The sequence below is a fragment of the Belonocnema kinseyi genome, chromosome 8 (genome assembly GCF_010883055.1).
Source record: "Belonocnema kinseyi isolate 2016_QV_RU_SX_M_011 chromosome 8, B_treatae_v1, whole genome shotgun sequence".
NCBI classification, from domain to species: Eukaryota; Metazoa; Arthropoda; class Insecta; order Hymenoptera; family Cynipidae; genus Belonocnema; species Belonocnema kinseyi.
The window spans coordinates 85,502,949-85,522,605 of record NC_046664.1 but is presented as its reverse complement, the minus strand read 5'-3'; the positions used below and the strand labels follow the sequence as shown (position 1 = coordinate 85,522,605).

Sequence of the window (19,657 nt, the reverse complement as noted above, 5' to 3'; positions counted from 1 at the left end):
AAAATTTTGTTCAAAGCTATTTTTATAAAATTAGTTCTGTTCGAACGTAAGAAACACAACAGGGTGACTGCTATAAAGTTGACTATTTTAGACAATGAGATTTTCCAAAATAAACAATTTTTCAAACCGCCTAAAATATTTTTTTTGTTATGAAGGGTAACTCAATCGAGTATGAAAATATAAAACTAAGAGATCAGGAAATGTATTTTTGAGGAATATATATTTTATATGTGTTGAAGTTCACTTGAAGGGCATGTGACTATGATAAAACAAAAAAATTTTTAGTCATTAACAAATATCTGCAGAACAGATGCACATTTAAAAATATGGTGGAAATAACTATATTTAACATTTATTTGATTTATACTTCAACGTTTCAAAATATAGTATTTGAAACCAGCGTTGATAATATCTGCAAATGAGTGACCTCGCTAAAATTGAAATATTTAAAATGCGAACGTCAAAGTTTTTGAACTTAGTTCTTAGGCCACTTAAAAATAGTAAAAAATTCAAAATTAGCATAATTAAAAGTTGTAAAGTGACTGAGAAAGAAACGAAAAATGATGTGAAATTTTGTTTAAATTTCAAATAAGTGTTCCATCAACCAAATCCCAAAAAATCCGATATTTTGGATGATATATAAAAAATCTCTAACATGATCCAAAATTATTTTTTCTAAAATATGATTGTATATTATTTCTTATCAAAAACTGTACATATACCAAGTTTACAATAATTTTCTGCACACATAGAAAACGTCTTTATAGTGAGAAAATCAGATTACTGGAAGTAACTTAAAAATGAGGGGTTGCGGGGGGAATGCATATTGTTATGGTAGCGGTAAGAGGGGTATGGCTGAAATTGCAAATTTTGTAAAAATTCTGTGCATCATTTAAATCTTTGCTTGTCTTTACAGTGTTTTATCGTTTCAATAATATTTCTAAACCTACAGCACGTTTTAAGATGTAAACCCGTAAGCCATGAGGGAATGAAAAATCAGCCTGCATAATAATTCTTAAAGAATTTAATTAATCCATTCGTTTTTCGATGTCCTGTTCCCTCGCGTTACAAACTTTAAAAAATTCTCAATAGAACGTGGTAGTGGTTGCCACGAGATTCTGAAAAATTAAAATGATCCTGGCTTTATTATCAAAATATGAGAACGAATGTAAGATTAATGTCTTTTTTTTAAATCGATTTTAGAGAATTTCCTTGATTAGCAGTTTTCTCGCTTCCTTATTTTTGGGGGACTATGCTCCCATCGACTGGTCCGATGGATCTGGGATGAATCTCTTGGATATTCGATCTAAAGACTGGTGCGACGAATTATTAGAAGTAAGTTATCTGATTTTGATACTTTTTCAGGGTGGCCACTCATGACTCAGAGAAAGGCTCCGCACATTTCCAGGGTTGAAAAAAATGTTTTCGGCTGCTAAAATTTACAAATTCGAAGATTTTAAAATTAAACAATGTGCAAATGTAAACACTTCAAATTTTTCAATTCCAAAGTAGAAGCCATCAGAATAATTGATTTTTAAACATTTTTGAGCTGTACAAACAAAAATTTGCCAAATTAAACTTGTCTAAATATATCACAGGCATACATGTCCAAAATAAAGTTATTCAAATTTTGAACGTTTTCAGTTTAATTGTGTAACTACATATTAATACTTTCAACTTAAAATTGTACCAGAATCATTTGAATCTAGACACGTTTTAATATCTACTGCAATAAAAAATTCTTCAACTTAAAGTAATTTCAATTTGAAATAGGTAGGTATGTACTGTCTAGTTCTCGAAATTTTAATATTATTCTATTCAATTTTGAATGTGTCGAATTTATTATTTTTTAAGGAAATACTAAAAATGTCTGAATTTTTTAATTCCATAACTTTAAAAGGCTTAAAATTGAGCAAAAAAATGTGGAATTATCGAATCTAAAAAAAGATTCTAATTTGAACAATTTCTTTTGAATATTGTTTCATGTCCAATTTGAAATGAAAATGTACAGTTTTAAAAGGTTTAATTAAAAACTAATGAATTCCACACGCTACTAGTATAACATTGTTTAACTTAGAAAATATACAAATGAAAAACTTATTACATTTTTAGCCTCTTCAATCTCAGTTGAAAATTTTTCAATACCGTTTTCCATTCTTACCATGTAAAAAGGCTCCAATTTTTTAATTGTCCAATTATTTGAATAATTTTATTCTAAAATTATTCAATTTTGATAGATTTGATTTTTTAGCTGCTGTGAAGGATTCAAATTTAAAGGACCCCGCACCAAATGTACAGCAAAATGGCCACCGGTGAAAAATTCTAAAAAATTTTTTTTTTGTATTTTCGAACCAGCAAAGCAATAATTCGAAGGAAAAAAGTAAAAACAATGGACAGTTTTTTTACAAACAATTGCCAAAGTTTCAATTTAGACATGTACTTTAATAGAAAAATGCTGATTTTCGTGAAAAGTTTATCTAGAAAGATAAACGGTTTATGGGGTATACACCATGATATAAGGGTGTTTTCATACCTCAAAAACCCAAGTATGGAAATTATCATTTCCTAGTAACTAAAGTCACTAGGTATTTTTTATTCAATTACTAGGGTATGAAATAACTTTCAGATAAGTAGAGGAAGTGTGCATGTCAAGGGGTTGTTTAATCATCCCGTTATTTAGAGAAGCAGAGAAATTAACTATTCGTAAGGAATAAATCACCAAAGATCAGGCTTATAAAATCACATTAAAACATATGCAGGTAGCCTTATTTATTAGGATTTGCAGTAGAATTTATTTTCAGGGTCATTTAATCATCCCCTAATTATTGAACCAAGGAAATCGGTATTTAAACGGGATAAAGTACCAGAGATTTTTTATTATAACATTGATGAACAAAATCACTTTAAAATATGTACAGGTAGCGTTTTTTTAGCAGAATTTTCATAAGAATTTATTTTCAGGGTCGCCTAATCACCCCCTAAAAATAAATTCTTATGCAAATCCTGCTAAAAAACGCTACTCTGTATATATTTTAAAGGGATTCTGCTCATTAATGTTATAGTAAAAAATCTCTGGTACTTTAACCCGTTTAAATTATCGATTTTCTTGGGTTTTTATAAATAGGGAGTGATTAGACGACCCTGAAAATAAATTCTTATGCAAATTCTGCTAAAAAAACCCTGCTTGTATATATTTTAAGGTGATTCTGTTCATCAATGTTATAATAAAAAATCTTTGGTACTTTAACCCGTTTAAAATATCGATTTCCTTGATTTAATAATCAGGGGATGATTAAATGACCCTGAAAACAAATTCTACTGCAAATCCTGATAAATAAGGCTACCTGCATGTTTTCATGTGATTTTATAAGCCTGATCTTTGGTGATTTATTCCTTACGAATAGCTAATTTCTCTGCTTCTTTAAATGAGGGATGATTAAACAACCCCTTGACATGCACACTTCCTCTACTTATCTGAAAGTTATTTCATACCCTAGTAATTGAATAAAAAATACCTAGTGACTTTAGTTACTAAGAAATGATAATTTCCATACTTGGGTGTTTGAGGTATGAAAACACTCTTATATCATGGTGTATACCCCATAAACCGTTTATCTTTCTAGATCTTGGATATGAATCTTTTGTTTTGGTAGGAATGATAGTAAAAATGTGCAAGTTTGAACCAAATCCAACTATTAGTTTAGGAGAAAACGAATTTTTCACGAAAATCAGCATTTTTCTATTAAAATACATGTAAAAATTGAAACTTTGACGATTGTTTGTAAAAAAACTGTCCATTTTTCTTACTTTTTTCCTTCAAATTATTGCTTTGCAGGTTTGAAAATACAAAAAAAAAAATTTTCTTAGTATTTTTCACCAGTGGCCATTTTACTGTACATTTGGTGCGGGGTCCTTTGAAATAAATTAGTAGAATCATAAAAGTTTCAATATGAAAATTTTAAAAATTAAGTTTATTAAAATGGTGATGGCTTAAAACATAAAATTGCGCCCTATAAAGTTTTACAACTTGAAACTGTCTAAATTTGCATATTTGAGTTTTCCAGAAATTTAAATTATATAAAAAATTCCACTACTTGTAATGTCAATTTGAAATAAATACTATAAATTTTTTATTATTTCATTTATCGAGAATTGAACGAAAACTATCTGATTTTGAAGTTTTTAATTAAAAATTCTTTGTGGGTGGCGTGACCAGATTCCTACCTTACCGACACTTTTTATTTCCTAAATTACTTTCGCCCCAAGCGCCACATCGAATTGAAAATTTGGTCAGGTCCTAAATTTGAATAATTATGAAAAAGGCAACAACAAATTATTAACAAACAAAACAACTTTTTTCATAATTATAAAAATTTAGGACCAGGCCCACCTTTCTTAATGTTTCTTAGTTAGTATCCCCAATTTTCAACTCGATGTGGCGGTCACGTGACCCACTCATCACATGGCCTTCAGCCTTAATTTCTAAACTATAAAATTGTGTCAAATCAAGAAAATTCGAAAACAAACAATTTTTTAAACAATTTTACATAGTCTTCAAATTTAATCAATTTGAAATTAGAAGTGCTTAAAACTAAAATTTCCCATTCAAGTCATAGCCATTTTAAATCAGATCAAACCGTGGTCGTGGAATTTCACATTATTTCGTCACATTTAAGTTTTCAATTAACTTGACATTGAAAGGGATTGAATATGTTTTCCTACTAAAGTCAGTCAGTGAAAAAATAAGGTTTCTGTAATTTCTCGGTTCAATAGCCATCCCGCTTTTATAATTCTGAAAAATAAACTAATATCAAATTTTAGGTATGCGGGCCATCTCTAAAAGAAAAATTAGGAAAACCTGTTTCGTCGACGAGTGATATCGGTCCAGTATCAACCTATTTTGTAGAAAGATTTGGATTCGATGAAAAATGTAGAGTGATTGCATTCACAGGGGACAATCCATCTTCTTTGGCTGGTAGGCTTCCATTCCAAAAACATTACCTATGTTTCAAAACTAATAATTGTAAAACTAAACAAAAAAATTTAATTTCTAGGAATGAGACTGAAAGAAGGCGACGTCGCCTGTAGTTTAGGTACAAGTGACACTCTCTTCCTCTGGTTAAATGAACCAAAAACGGTAACCGAAGGACACATTCTCTGTAATCCTTTAGACGACAAGGCATACATGACTTTGCTTTGGTACATCAATCTAAACAAATAAAAGTCCCATTCATCCCATAAAACAATATTAAAACTTGGTATTTTCTTCAGTTTTAAAAATGGATCCTTGACGCGAAAGAGAATATGCGAGAGTGCAGCTCAAGATTCATGGCCCATTTTCAACGAACTCTTAGAAAGCACACCCCGAGGAAACTTTGGAAATTTAGGATTGTATTTTGATGCCAAGGAAATTCTGCCAGTTCTTATCGGGGATTACAAGTTCAATAAAGCGAACGAAAAGATCAGTCGTTATAATTCCAAAGAAGTTGAAGTAAGAGCCCTTATTGAAGGGCAGTTCATAGCGAGAAGGGCACATGCTGAAGATTTCGGATTTTCAATCGGTATGATTCTGGGAAAACATTTTTAATTGATGGAGGATAGATTTATTGTGTCTGCCTATTTAAATAAAAATCCAATCACAGGTCCAAAGACTCGAATAATTGCTACGGGTGGTTCTTCAGTCAACAAAGCGATGTTGCAAGTTCTAGCCGACGTTTTTAATTCCCCCGTTTATATCTCAGTAAGTTAAAATAAATAATCATACAAATAAATAACCCACAACTACTAAAAACTTTTTCTACTAAAACTTGTTTGTCATTTAAACAGGAATTAACCAACTCAGCAATGATGGGGGCAGCCTACCGCGCAAAATTTGCTTTGTTGAAAAACGAGTCTACTTACGAGGACATATTGAAAAGCCTACCAGAACCAACGATAGTGTGTGAACCTTACGATGACGCCGATACTGTAAGCTAAATCTTTAAATATAAAAAAAATCGGTGTCAAAATCTTTCTTAATTCTATTGAATTTCAGATATACAAACCAATGGTCATTCGATATAGAAACATCATCGAGCAATTAATGGAAAACCCATTAAAAAAATTTTAAATATAGAACTTTGTGACTTATACATTCCAATAGTCAAGAACGTAAACCGATGCCTTATAGTATATTCTCGTCTTTATTCAAGAAGTATGCCTAATAAAAACGTGATCATGAGCAACGAATATTTATTTTAAAAAAGGCTTCTTAGGAACTAAACAGTGGATTCTTGTCAAATAATCTTTGTTTATTCGAATGACGTTACAACGATGCTGAAATGTGAAGTTTTGCACATGAAATCTGTTTGCTATTTTCCTAACGAGTAAGCTAGACTTATTTACATTTTAAGAAGCAGATACCAGTGCCCGCTCTAAATCTTTTATCGGCACACGCACAAATTGTTTGACGTATATATCAAATAACCGACGCTATTCCATGCAAATTGTGACAAAAAAGTGCAATCTCAAGTGAAACATTCATTCCTATTGTAGATTTTATAAAAATGTTATATACTTTTACCTAATTTATTTCGTAAAAATAAAAAAGTGTCAATAAACAAGATCTGTTTAATTCCCCCCCCCCCCCCTAGTTTTTACTGAAAAACTGCATTTTTCACTGATGAATTATGAATGTTCAAATATTTGATCACAATTCAACGATATTCAATATTCATCCACAGTGACATTTATTTTAAAGGACAGCATATATCGGCGAGTCAATATAAATTAAAATATATACCTGCAAACTTATTCGTGATTGACACGAAGCATTTTACTTTTTACGACCTCCTCGTTCCTTCTGTTGCAAGTTGATCACATTACCTGATGTTAAGTTGTAGTAAGCTAGTGAATTGTTATCCTTGAAGAACATACCCTGAAAAGAAAAAAAATTTAATCGTATTTCTCGTAGAATAAACTATAGTAAAATCGAACGGTCAATTACTCCTGCAATCTAGTGTACACTATCTGAAATTTTATGCAAGCCCTTTCAATCCCATGCAATCTTTTACAATACCTTATAATCACCCTTACGAAAAAATATTATAGGAAATTTGAAATGTCAAAATCTTGAAAGATTTGATGCAAAAAATAGGGAAAGTACAAACAAATGATTTATTTACTTAACGCAATATTACAGGCAAATACAAAATTTCTAAAACTATATACTTTTTTGCTAAAACTTGTACAAAAATGTACAAAATGTAATAAAGAAATACAATTAAATAGATATAGATAATTTTGTCTTGTATTTTCTTATTAAATTTAAAAAATAACAATAAGTTTTACATTTTTTTAATTTGAAAATTTGTATAACTTTTTATTAATTTTTTGTTTACTTTGTTGTAAAAACCTACTAGGCGTTATTCAAAATGTTATGGAAAATCTGAAAAAAAGAGTTTAAGATTTTAGAAAAGTTGAAATATTGAAAAACTGTACTAAGAATGATGGTATAAAGTCTTACAAAGTATTATATGTTAGACAGGAACTTTTACTATTACAATAAAAAAAGATAAATTTCAGTTATAAAACATTTTTATATAAAAATGTTACCCAGATATCCACTTTCTATGGAATGTAATTTTAAAGCATAGAGAAACATTTTTAACGAAAAGGTACAAAAAGCTAAAACAATGTTTACACAGTTGTCTTTTATTATAGTTTTACTTTTTCACAAGAATTTACAAAAAAAAAGTGCAACTACAGCAATCTACAGGAATTTATAAGTTTTGAAGCCAAAATATTTTTTGTTTCGCTCCAGTATGACAAACATTTAGAATATGGCATTTAAATAATTTAAAATAAAGATGTGCAAATGATCGTTATTAAAAAAAAACTTCTATGTATAAACTTTAACGGAATGGTAAAATATCAAAAGGCAATCATCCTTATTCAACAACTAAAAACTTATGCTTGGAGCTTCTTTACAGTATATACTTACAAAAAAGCTGTAAACGTAATGTTTAAATGCATAATATTTAGAAAAAGCTCAAAGCTGAAGTTTTTTTTTGGTTTAACAATGAATATTATTTTTTATCATTCTACCACTTTTAAAGTCAAATATAGAAGCTTTTTTGTAATAGCGATCTTTTACATCTCTCAATTCAAAATTATCTTATTGCACTATTCTAAGTTTTGTCATCTTAGGCCTAAAACGAACAACTTTTGGGCGTGAAAACTGGTAAATTCCGGTAGTTGTGCTTTTTTCGTAAAGTCTGGTAGGAAATTAACAGCATAATAAAATACAACATACCGAAAATACCAAATTTGTCCGATTTTTTTTTTAATTCCACTAGGAATTTCAACCAATTTGAAGGAATTTCAGACAATTTTATTTTATTTTAAACAATTTCCTCAAATTTCACGGGATTTTAAAGATTTCCAAAACATCAGGATATTGTAAGGGATTCCTAATGATTTTAACTATTTTTTAGAGTTCCACGGGTTCTAAAGCTTTTAAAAGGTTTGATATCCTTTAGAATTCCTTAAATTTCCCGGAAATATTGAAAATTCTCTAAAATCCCTTGGAAGTTTCGAAATTCTGTGAAAATATTTGTAAATCTCTTCAAACCCGATGAAATCTTATTAAGTTGAATAAAATTTTAATCAATTTCTATCGATTCTCAAGATTTCAAGGGACTTGAAGGTATTTCAAATATTTCGAGAACTTTAATCAAAGGAATAGGTTTAATTTAATCTATATTCAAAGGATTTCATATGATTTATACTTCACGGAATAAATTTTATTTTGAGGGATTTTTATGGGTCTCGACTATTTTAAAGAATATGAAAAAATTTAAAGGATTTAAAAGATTTTAAGTTATTTTAAAAGACTGCATATAATTTCAAGAGATATCAACATTTTCAAGGGATGTTAACGAATTTGGTCGGATTTTCAATGATTTTAAGGAATTTCAAATAATTTCACAAGATTCAAGGAGAGAAGATTAAGCTGCATACAACCTCCAATTATTTTTAGGATTTTAAGGGATTTTACACATGGCAATCGATTTTAACAAAATTTTAAAGATTTTAGTGGATTAAAAAATATTTCCAAACATATCAAGCGATTTTAAGAGATTTCAAACGGTTTTCATGTGTTTCAATTAAATTTGAAGCGATTTTAAAGATATCAAAGGAATTCACAGATTTTGTTGTGCAAAGTTTATTTGTGCAGAATTGCTTTTTATTTTTACTTTCAAATGAGATTATTAGTTGTCTGAAATAAATTGTTCCTATGTAGTTTTTCCACTTTTCACATTAATTCCATCAATATTTTTGTACTATTTATTCCAATGCTTATAACCCTATAAATGTTTTATCAATAATTATTTTCTATTATTAATTTCTTATAATCCATGAAATATTTCACAATCTCATGAAATATTTTGCAGTCATATAGCGTAAACATGGGTAAGGCCGACACTCTTCAAGTGAACGACACTGTGCAATGAAAATGCTTTTATTAGAACTTCAGAAATATAAAATAGATACTTGTAAATGAATAAATATTCTATTATCCATGTAATTTGTATTTCAATATTTATTCAGTAAAAAATTACTGAATTTATATTAATTAAATAACATTTTTGTTGCCACCTTCACAAGGTCAACGACGAAGGAATATCAATATCGAAGGAATTCCTTTTCGCCAAAAACTTCGTCTTTTCTTTTAAAAACACCCATAATTATGCAAAATGATGTTCCTTATTATCTAAAGCAACTAAACTGCACAATATTTCTTACAAATAACTCTAATTTATTTTAAATTCAAAATCAATACCAATGTCGTTCACTGAAAGTAGGGTGTGGTTCACTGGAAATATGGTGTCGTTCACTAAATTTGAATAAATTATTTTAAAATAAATATAACAATAGTTTGAAAAAGAATAATTACATTACTGGCTACTGTCTGAAAACGGAAAAAATCTGCCCTCTCAGATGAATTTATTTTCATTACATAACAATAAGCATATTAATATTCTCCTTTTTCTAAAAACAATTTTCTAAGGTGCCGGTAATACCCATGTTTGTCCCATATGCAATTTTTTGCAATCCCATGCAATCTTCCAATATATTGTACACCAAAAATCCGACTACACTGTGGTCAGTTTACAGTTCGGCACTACAAGAATCCACAAGCAAGAAGAATAAGAAGAAGAACGGTTCGGAGAACTTTGATTAACCTTGAAAGTCATTCAGGGTACCCCCGAATATACCGGTAAATCGCGGCCCCAGTATAATTAACCCCTCGAGTGAAATGCTTCTAAGTCAACTTACCTCATACTGAAGCTTCTGCTTTCCAGGAGGCATTCCAGTTTGTTCGTGAATACGAGCCTTCATAACCGCTACAGTATCATTAGGCTGTAAAGTGATTGTCAGAGTTTGGCCATTCAACTTCCATTCAGTCTTTTCGGCCATCAATGGAACAGCAATGCAAAGCTGTATTGGACCCTGTAAATAGAAAGGATTATGAGAAGCTTGTACCAGAGAATTAGAACATTGAAAAAAATCATAATATTTTTAGATTTATTGAATGCTAACCTTATTTCTAGCCAAGAACTGTTGTTCGGGAACCAATGAGTCTTCGGTACGCAACTTCTTGGATGGAGGTTCCTCTTCCATCGGCTCTGCTGGATGCTTCATACCCATCTGTAAAAAATATCATTTTTACAGTGTGGTTAATGGATGGAATTTAGAATTTTTACTTACATTATTAACAATTTTCAGAGATTTTTTTTAAAGTAGGTATCTTAAAAGCTTAAACGCCCCAAAAATTAAGAACTTTTGTATCAATATTATACGAAACAAACAAAAGGTAAATTGTTTCAAATCCATTAGAACTTTACTTAAAATGCTTTTGATGCTCGGTTTTCAGTCATTTTCGCGGATTATTTAAATTTGAAAACTTAGAATAGATTAATTTCAAACTCAAACGTACAATATTGTACACATTGAAAAAATTTTATTTCGAGATCTTCAAACAGAAAAATAATTTTAACTTGACATTTTCACACCAAGTTTATTCAAACATTTAAAATTTCACAATTTTGTCTTTAAGACAACACAAATTCGACAGACTGAAAAAGAAGCATTGAAGATTGTTCAACTAATAAAACTTTAAATTTGAATTTGTAAAAAATCTTTAGTTAAAAATAGTACAACTTGGACTGCTTTTAAGTTGAGATTGTTTCATTCTCGAAACTTAAATCTTAGTATAAGTGATGTTGAAAATATCGAATTTAATTATAATAAAGTCGCCAGTCAAGAATGGGTATAACTGACACCGGAATACGTTACATATGTGCACAGGATTCAATGGTATTCAGCAAGATTCAGGTGACTTATTTAAATGTCAGTTAGTCCCCGTTTGGATGTCTTCAAAATTAAAAATTATTTCTTTATGAACGATTTAAATAAAAATATTTATTGTAGAATAACTTTAAAATTAACATTGGCTTTTGATCGTGCTGCAACTTCGAACGATTCCAAATTAAACAATTTGGAAGGTTGCAATCTAAAATAATTATCCAACACTTTCAATTAAAAGTTGTTACATTTGACACGCTTTTTTTAAAATTAACCAATATTCAAAAATTAGGCTTAAAATTACGCAGAAATTATGGGTTTCATTTGGAAACTTTCCCATTTATAATACTTCAATAGGAAATAATTGTATTTGTATGTATTTAAATTACGAGCATTGCAATTATTAAAGCTTTCGATTTTAAGTAAATTTGCAGACTATTAAAAAGTTAAAATTGTAAAATTGCGAAAATTCATTTCTTACAATATTTAAGGCTTCAAACTTATAATTGATTAACTATAAACGTTTTTAATTTGTAACTACTCATTTTTTAATACTTGAATTTGAAATTACATATGGACATTGCATGGATTTAAATCACAAAACTTTCAACTATTAGGCTATTATAGGGACGAATAAATAGGTCTCGGAAAAATATATAATTATAATTTTAAATGTGCGGCATCATTGCCGATGAAGGCCTCGTACAGAGAACTTCGATTTCGCAAAAACCCTTGCTTTTAACGCCTAGGTCTCGAAGTAAAAAATTTTAGCTCTAAAATCACCCACTTCCGTGAATTAATCTATTGAAATATCTTTCCCTGCATAAAAGAGAGATTAATTATCATGAAAAAATTTTAAAAAGCAGGAAAGTGGTTTATTTATGAAATTTTTTATTCGAATAAACTTCTCTTCTTATCGTTTCTTATACAAATTTTAAAAAATGAAACGATTTTAATGAATGATAACTTATTTTCTTGGAAAAAGAAGAAATTTCGATTAGAAGCGATGAGAAAAAAAGTTTGGTAGAAAGAAAAATCTTTTAAATAGACAATTTTTGTATGTTTAGAATTTTTTTCATGGAAAAAAATTGCATACCTTTAAACGGGATCATCCATAATAATATTGCTTAAAGTACATATAATTAGATATTTTTTCCCAAGACCTGATTTTTTGTGCCCATAATACCTTAACGCTTTCAATTTGAAATAAATTTGTTAAATCTGTCGGGAATGGTGGTCTACAATTTCGCCAACTGGTGCCGAAAACTGGAACTAGAAAGATTAGGTACAGTTTTAAAGGTGTACTTCAATTTTGGCATAAAAGTGTTTTCATGATAGTTTTGTGAAGTATAAATCAATGATTGAATACTAAAAACCAAATCTGCAATAAACAAAAAAATCGTTTCACATAGAATTTCCATCCTATATAGTGAAAAAATACATTTTTATCAAAAATGTTTTGAAAAAAAAGAAAAATAATTACTTCACTGTTTCGTGTAAGTTTCAATGCATTGTAAGTTTAAATTAACTTTAATTAAACTATGTAGCGACAAATTTTATCCAGATTATGCAAAGAATATGAATAATAGACACTTATAGATACTTATTTTTAGTATCCAATATATACTTTAAACTCCCTAAGAAGTTCGTTAAAACACTTTTATGTACAAATTAAAAAGCATCTTTAAAAATCTAACCAATTCTTTCTATTTCGGATTTTTGTCACCAGGTGGCGTATCGCAGTTTAACCATTCCCAACAGAAGGGTTAAAATAAAAATGGTTGAGTTTCAAGTAATATATATTTGAGGAAAATTATCAATTTATCAAGTCTCAGCCTAAAATTAATCCATTTTGAACAAGTTGAATTAAAAATTCTTCTAATGTATTAAGGCCTTGATTTTAATCATTTAAAATTAAGAGTGTTTCAAACTTTAAAATTTTCGATTGAAATCGTAGTCATTTCAAAGAATTTCAAGACGAAATTGTTCAACCTCACATTATTGTACCTATACATGTTATTGCACTACAAATAATAATTGAAGAATTCCCGGTCAGAAAATAAATTCGTTATCACTTTCTGGTCTTAAAACATTTCTGATAATTTCCCGGTTCATTAACCTGCAATTCCTTAAAAAAAAAAACATTTGGTTTAACGTTGACAATCGAATATTAAAACCGAAAAAACTAGTTTAAAAGACAAAAATACTGTAAACTTATCCATTATTCATATTGTGTTTCAATAGATAAAATGGCATCCCAAATAAGGTGGCTTGTTCTTTTCTCTACATTAATACCAACTCTCAAGCGTGAAAAGTAAATTCGAATCGTATCAGCTTTTCGCTTACAATAAAAAATCTAATCCTGATTTTTACGAATATTTTAGTCTTTAAAAAAGCATAATTATTAGATTTTTTAGGGAAAAAAAAACAACGTACAGAATCCAGAAAATTTCGTGTCATGTTATTAATCAAAATCGTAAATTAAAGTAAAATAACTTACACCAGCAGGCATGGGAGGTTGCATTGGTGGTGGAGTTGGCATGAACGGTGACATCGCAGGCGCTGAAAAAAAAGCAATCATAGCTTAATAAACCACTGAATACGATTGAAAATGTAGTTTTCAAAACTGCCGCTTTTTACACCATTTCTGAAATCTGACCGATGAAGATTTCAACTTACCCAAGAGAGGAGGTGGTCTGATGGGTGGCATAGGAGCCATCATCATCATTGGCGGCTGAGGCATCATTGGTTGCGGCATACCCATTGGTGGCATTGACATCGGTGGAGGAGGTTGAGGAGGAACCGGCATCGGTTTGGGTGCAGGAGGCTTCGGAGGGGCCTTCAAGGTAGCCTGGGGCTTCGATGCAACGGCTGCCATGTGAGACAACTCCGAAGCTCGAGTAACAGGTTTCGGTCCAATTTTCTCTTTCTCCTCATCCGGCAGCAAACCCTTCACTTTGTGTATTTGATGAATCTGTTCTTCGAGAGTGATATTTGCCCTTGCCGCTCTCGTCGCTGCCTCCACACTCGACGTATGTCCATCCCAAGTAACCTTATCATCCTTCTTCTTATCTTCCTCGCCAATCTTCTTACCAATTGCAGTTTCCTCGTCACCGACGCCGAAAATATCGGTACGTCTCTCTGCCAGTTGCTTGAGACTGTCCTCGATTGCCGTTCCCGGGGCAAAGACTGTCTCCTGAGACTGTTTGTCCAGATGCTTGTCTCGTTGTTCCACCCATCGAGGATCTAGCAGACCAATTCGCATATGCTCGTGCACTTTACTTGCCGGAATTCTCTCTCCAGTGAGTGGAGATATGAGATATTCCTCGGGTGCAGGAGGACGAGCAGCTTTGGCGGCATTCTGTTTAGGATTGTAGTCCTTTTTGATGAGAACGTGTCCGTGACTCGGAGGCAAAGGCGGAGGTTGCATGTTTTCACGATTTTTGTTGTCCTTTCCTCTCTGTGACTCCCCTGGCGGTGCCATCATTTCCTCGTCACTCGAGTCTTCCTCCATATCTTGAACCTGGTTATTGTCCTTTGCTCGGTCCTTCTCACCACCATCGGGTCGGTGTGGCATCTCATCGTCTCCGTCGCTTTCGATTTGCATCTCTACATCATCTCCATCCTCTATACGTTCCTGCATCAGAACTCGCGCTCCAACCTCGTCTGGCGTTGTCGGCGCTGGGAAATTACCAACTTCGAATTGCTGATAATCGACAGTTTCGACAACGACGAAATCATGCCAGTCGATTTGTGCATAAGCAACACGTTCTCGTTCCAACTCTTCTTCTTCCTTGCGTCTTTGTGCCTCTTGGTATTTAAGCCATTCGGCTCGATATTTCACTTGTTCTAGAATTCTGTCTTTATTCGTTGACTCATCTCTTAATCGTGGCAGCAAATCTTTCGGTGGAATCAAAACTTTAGTGTACTGTTCGAGAAGTTTAGTGAAATACTGAAACAAGGAATGTTGGGGACGTAAGAAGTCGAACTGGAAATTTCTCTGTTCGCGGTTCATCAAATTTGTTAAGAACTGACGTCCATTACGTGCAACGAACTGTGCAGTAAGCTTCACTATATCCCTAGAGCAAATAAATAATATTAGTATCGGGAAACTGAATTTAATTTATTTTATGTAATTATCCTTGGATTGGGACTTACAGATCGAGAGCTGAAATTGAAGGTGGATCAGCAATAAATTCAAACTCAGGCGGAGGATCTTTTGGAACGAAGGGCTGCTCTACTTGCTTTAAAATTTCCTGCTGCTTCTGATGAGCAGTGAGGTTAACGCCTTTCGGAAGTCCCACACCAATAGTCGGTTCTTGGCCGCCTTTGCCCTCTTTGAAATCTTGAACCTTATGCTGATAATAAGCATGATAGGGATCGCCAAAATTCAAGAAATTAAATTTCGGATTCCCCAATTCGTTCTGTCGAATCCTTGACTCAAACTCGGGACCATTTCTGGCGACGAAACACGCAGTTTTATCAACGATATCTGTTCAAATTCGATTAGGAAATATATCAGTACAGAAGATCTCAAAATAGTAAACCTCCTTTTAAAACTAGAGTCGTATATTTCTTAGGTCTTTTCGTCATATTAATTATTACACGAAATTTTTGCAATAAAATGACTGTTGTTTGACAAAAAGATATTAATAAAAGAACTCTGTTTTTAATTTATTGTATATTGTAAATAAATATAGGTAATTTAACTTGATTCGTGGCAGTTTGTAGTTCTATCTACAATCTTTCATATCTCTCAAAGAAACTTGAAAAATGTTTAAATTAGAAAAAACGAAAGAATTAATTTTCTTAAAAATGCCGCCTTTGATTTATTTTGGTTAGCTTCATAGTAATATGGGAGAGATATATTCGGTGACTTTCGTTCTCGATAAACTATTCTTTCATAAACAAAAAATTATTTTTGTTTAAATATACAATAAATTTATCAAAATATTACAAGCTCACAAAAGCCCTGAATTAATATACCTTTGAAATTTAATAATTACTAGATATGATCATAAACTTTAATTTTGATGTAACATAAAACGTGATCTCGCAATTCATAATCGACAATTGGTTCATAAACGAAAATGAGGTAGGTACCGTTCACGTGCAGAGTCCTTAACAAATGGAGCTTTGAAAAAAGTTGTTCCAAAATAGCCGATGTTTTATTTGAATAAATACTACATCCACTATTTTCAAATAATCTTTTTATTTGAAAGAACGCTTGATTTTTCTCTCTCATTGCAGTAACACTTATAAATAAAGAAGTAACTGAATCAGTAGTTTAAAATTTTCGATCTAACCACGTTTCTAACTAACCAACGAGGACTTTCTGTCAATTTCATGAGAGGGCTCTATTACAGATATTAGATTCAAAATAAATGTTTCTTCTAAAAACATGGATTTTTTTTAGAGTTTGTAGTACAAAGTACTTACATTAATATAATACTGATTTTATTTTAACAATTGTGGTAATTCACTATTTGCCACAAAAAATATCTAGCGATTCTCTATAAAAAAAACTCGGTAAATGGCGCCTTTATTCTATTAAGGTAAAATTAATGTAATATATTAAATTCATTTTAAACCCTTTCAAATTCCTAACATTTCGAGTAAAAATGTTGCATTTTCAAGAAGACAGATGAAGTTTTAATAAAAAAGTTGAAGTTTCAACTAAAAAGTTAAATTTCCTACCAAAAAATACGATTTATCAATAAAATACATTAATTTTTAAATAAAAAGAACAATATCCAACCAAATAATTAAATTTTCAGTTTAAATAATGAGTTTTTAACTAAACTGACGAATTTTCAACCAAAAAGATTGATTTTTAACTTAAACGAGAGAATATTCAATTGAAAGAGTTACTTTTTCGTATCAATTTCTTTTTAAGCCGCTACATTTTTCAAAAAAAGTGATAAATTTTCCATTAAAATTATGAATTTTCAACCAAAATACAGATATGTATTTCAATTTCTAATTTAAAAAATTAAAATTTAACCAGAGATAAATTTTCAACTAAAATTATGGAACATTCAACTGGAATAATTACATTTTTTATCACAAAAAATTGATTTTCAATTAAAAACACACAAAGTTTTAACAAAATAGCTCATTTTCCAACTAAAGAAATGAATTTTCAATTAAAATTATGATTATAAAAGAATTATTCTGAACAATGAATGTTGTATGCAACTGATATTTCAAAGAAAAAAGATTCAATTCATAATCAAAAACAGTTGAATTTATCCAATAAAGACGACTATTCAACATGAACTGAATTGTCAATTAAAAAATATTGTTCAGTCATGAAAGAAGCAATTAAAAGTAAACTGTTGAATTTTCTACAAAATACAGTTTTTCAACCAGGTACTTGAATTTTCAACTAAAAAGTTCAATTTTAAGCCAAAATAGAATAGTTAATTGTTTAGTTAAAAAATTAATTTCAAACAAACAAAGAAAAGACAAAAATATTTTTGAATCAAATATTTAAATATAGTAATATGAAGCTACGTTTTGCAAATTTAGAACCATTTTTGTTCAATTTTATATTTCAAGTTTTAAAAAGTTAAGCACGCCCTCGAAAAAATTCCCTGGCTTTAAAAATTATTCTCCGAGGAATTCCCTGACATTTCCAGGTAGGGCAGATATCCTGTAAAATAATTATTGTTTTCTTATGATTTGAATAGCATCAATTCGATTCTTAAACTTAAGCTGACAAATAAAAATGTTTGCTTTTCGTTGTCTACGTCTCTCCATGCAATCATATCAATTTCTAACCGAATTGTCATTTTTGCTACACAGATTCAAATTTTACGTTGAAAATATATCCGCCTTTACCGATGTACCGTAAACTGGGGTAATGTCGCTCATACAGGGTAAAGTTGCTCACCTCATAATTTATATTTTTAAATTCAGTGTAATGTATAGGGCAAAAAATAAAAGATTATTTTTACTTAATTTATAGATGTTATTACCAATATAAATGAATTCTTGTTTAAAAATTCTGATTCATTTGGATGCGCAGAAAATTTTCATTTATTTGACAGTCTGATTATAATATTGCACTTTAAATTTTATTGTGATCAACAGATTTCAAGCTACAATATACCTTTAAATAATGAAAAATTCGCTCGCTTACTCCTCAATTACGATTCTTTAGTAAGATTTAAAAAAAACACGAAATGTAGAATAACTATTACATGACAACAAATTTTGAGACAAACTATTTTTTTTTTTAAAGAAATGTATTGCTGCCTCTTTTAATATAAATTGATATTAATTTTTATTCTAGAAAAGTCCTTTAGTTTGAAGTTATATCAAGGGGTCGAGTCCTTAAGTATACCTAAGCTTTTCTTTTAGGCGAATTTTTAAAACTATTCCAATATAAAGCAAACTTGATCCCCGATATTTTCTATTTCCTGTTCTTTTTTACGTTGCTATCTGATGCGGAAATTATTGTTTAGGAAACCTAATTTTAACTCAATACACATATAGTTTTACTTTGGAAATTTCGAAAATTAAGAATTTTAACCAATCGTGAAAAATTACTGCATTTTTCAAAGTGATTTGACTAATATTCTGTAAATTCACTACGATAATCCTAAAAACTTCACAGCGTTTTCCGATTAGAATGTCTAACCTCACTTTACGCGTGTTTATATATACATAACGTTTATAAAAAAAATCTCACATATTTTCCAAATATTTAAAGTACGCACATATGTATCTTGTTTCTTTTGAAACCATCAGATAATACATAAATAAAATTGTTTAAAACGATATGATCGTATATTGGTATCAAAGAAAGTACGTGTCGGATTCTGTGAACATAACCAGTGCATAGACATATCAAAAATTATTTAGTTATTTGATATTGTAGTGAACAAAAAGATTTCAAATTTAATTAATTATAGTATGAATATATATTATTAATTATTCAGCAAATTAAATATATCAAATTGTATGAAAGGATACTTCTAACCTCCGGCGGAGGATAGATTATGCCTACGATAGGCTGTGAAGAAGGTACAGTCTCCTCGTTTTCCGCCTGCGGAGGCTGAGGCAGGGCGATTTCTTGACTAGGCATTCTGATTTTTCACTTTACACACTTATCACAAGAAAAACACCATCCGCATCTGGAATTTTAGAAAAACAGACAAACAACCACAATATCCAACTTCAGCCTCAGCCAGCCGACTTCCGACTAACACATTCGCAGCCATTTTTGATTTCTAAAATTGTCCAGTTAAGTCCATTGGCGAGTTTTCATGAAGCGACGAATATGTGTATATTCTGACCAACC

The 19,657-nt window shown here is 30.5% G+C and overlaps 2 protein-coding genes across 3 annotated transcripts in view; one reads left to right on the top strand and one right to left on the bottom strand.

The window, feature by feature from the left end:
- LOC117179185 (xylulose kinase) overlaps positions 1–6,588 on the top strand; it is a 26,687-nt gene extending 20,099 nt beyond the window's left edge. The window contains exons 6-12 of one of the 2 annotated variants that reach the window (XM_033370915.1): positions 1,204–1,335; positions 4,822–4,975; positions 5,055–5,199; positions 5,272–5,561; positions 5,643–5,740; positions 5,827–5,967; positions 6,035–6,588. In XM_033370915.1, the coding sequence (XP_033226806.1) occupies positions 1,204–1,335; positions 4,822–4,975; positions 5,055–5,199; positions 5,272–5,561; positions 5,643–5,740; positions 5,827–5,967; positions 6,035–6,109 (1,035 nt within the window). In that variant the 3' untranslated portion in view covers positions 6,110–6,588. The remainder of the gene's footprint in view (positions 1–1,203; positions 1,336–4,821; positions 4,976–5,054; positions 5,200–5,271; positions 5,562–5,642; positions 5,741–5,826; positions 5,968–6,034) is intronic. The other variant, XM_033370916.1, reaches the window with a different exon arrangement.
- Positions 6,270–19,569, bottom strand: LOC117179183 (splicing factor 3A subunit 1). Its single transcript, XM_033370913.1, has 7 exons — positions 19,330–19,569; positions 15,508–15,841; positions 14,029–15,428; positions 13,850–13,911; positions 10,585–10,692; positions 10,321–10,494; positions 6,270–6,916 (listed from the first exon to the last, which is right to left on the bottom strand). The coding sequence occupies exons 1-7, from the start codon at positions 19,439–19,441 to the stop codon at positions 6,815–6,817; spliced, it is 2,292 nt and encodes a 763-aa protein (XP_033226804.1). The 5' UTR covers positions 19,442–19,569; the 3' UTR covers positions 6,270–6,814.
- Between the last annotated feature and the right edge of the window lie 88 nt (positions 19,570–19,657).

Coding starts and splice junctions, on each gene's coding strand:
- LOC117179183 (XM_033370913.1), bottom strand. CDS start 19,441: ATGCCTAGTCAAGAAATCGCCCTGCCTCAGCCTCCGCAGGCGGAAAAC. Junction 10,495..10,584: donor AGTTCTTGGCTAGAAATAAG/GTTAGCATTCAA, acceptor TTCTATTTACAG/GGTCCAATACAGCTTTGCAT. Junction 6,917..10,320: donor AGCAGAAGCTTCAGTATGAG/GTAAGTTGACTT, acceptor TTTTCTTTTCAG/GGTATGTTCTTCAAGGATAA.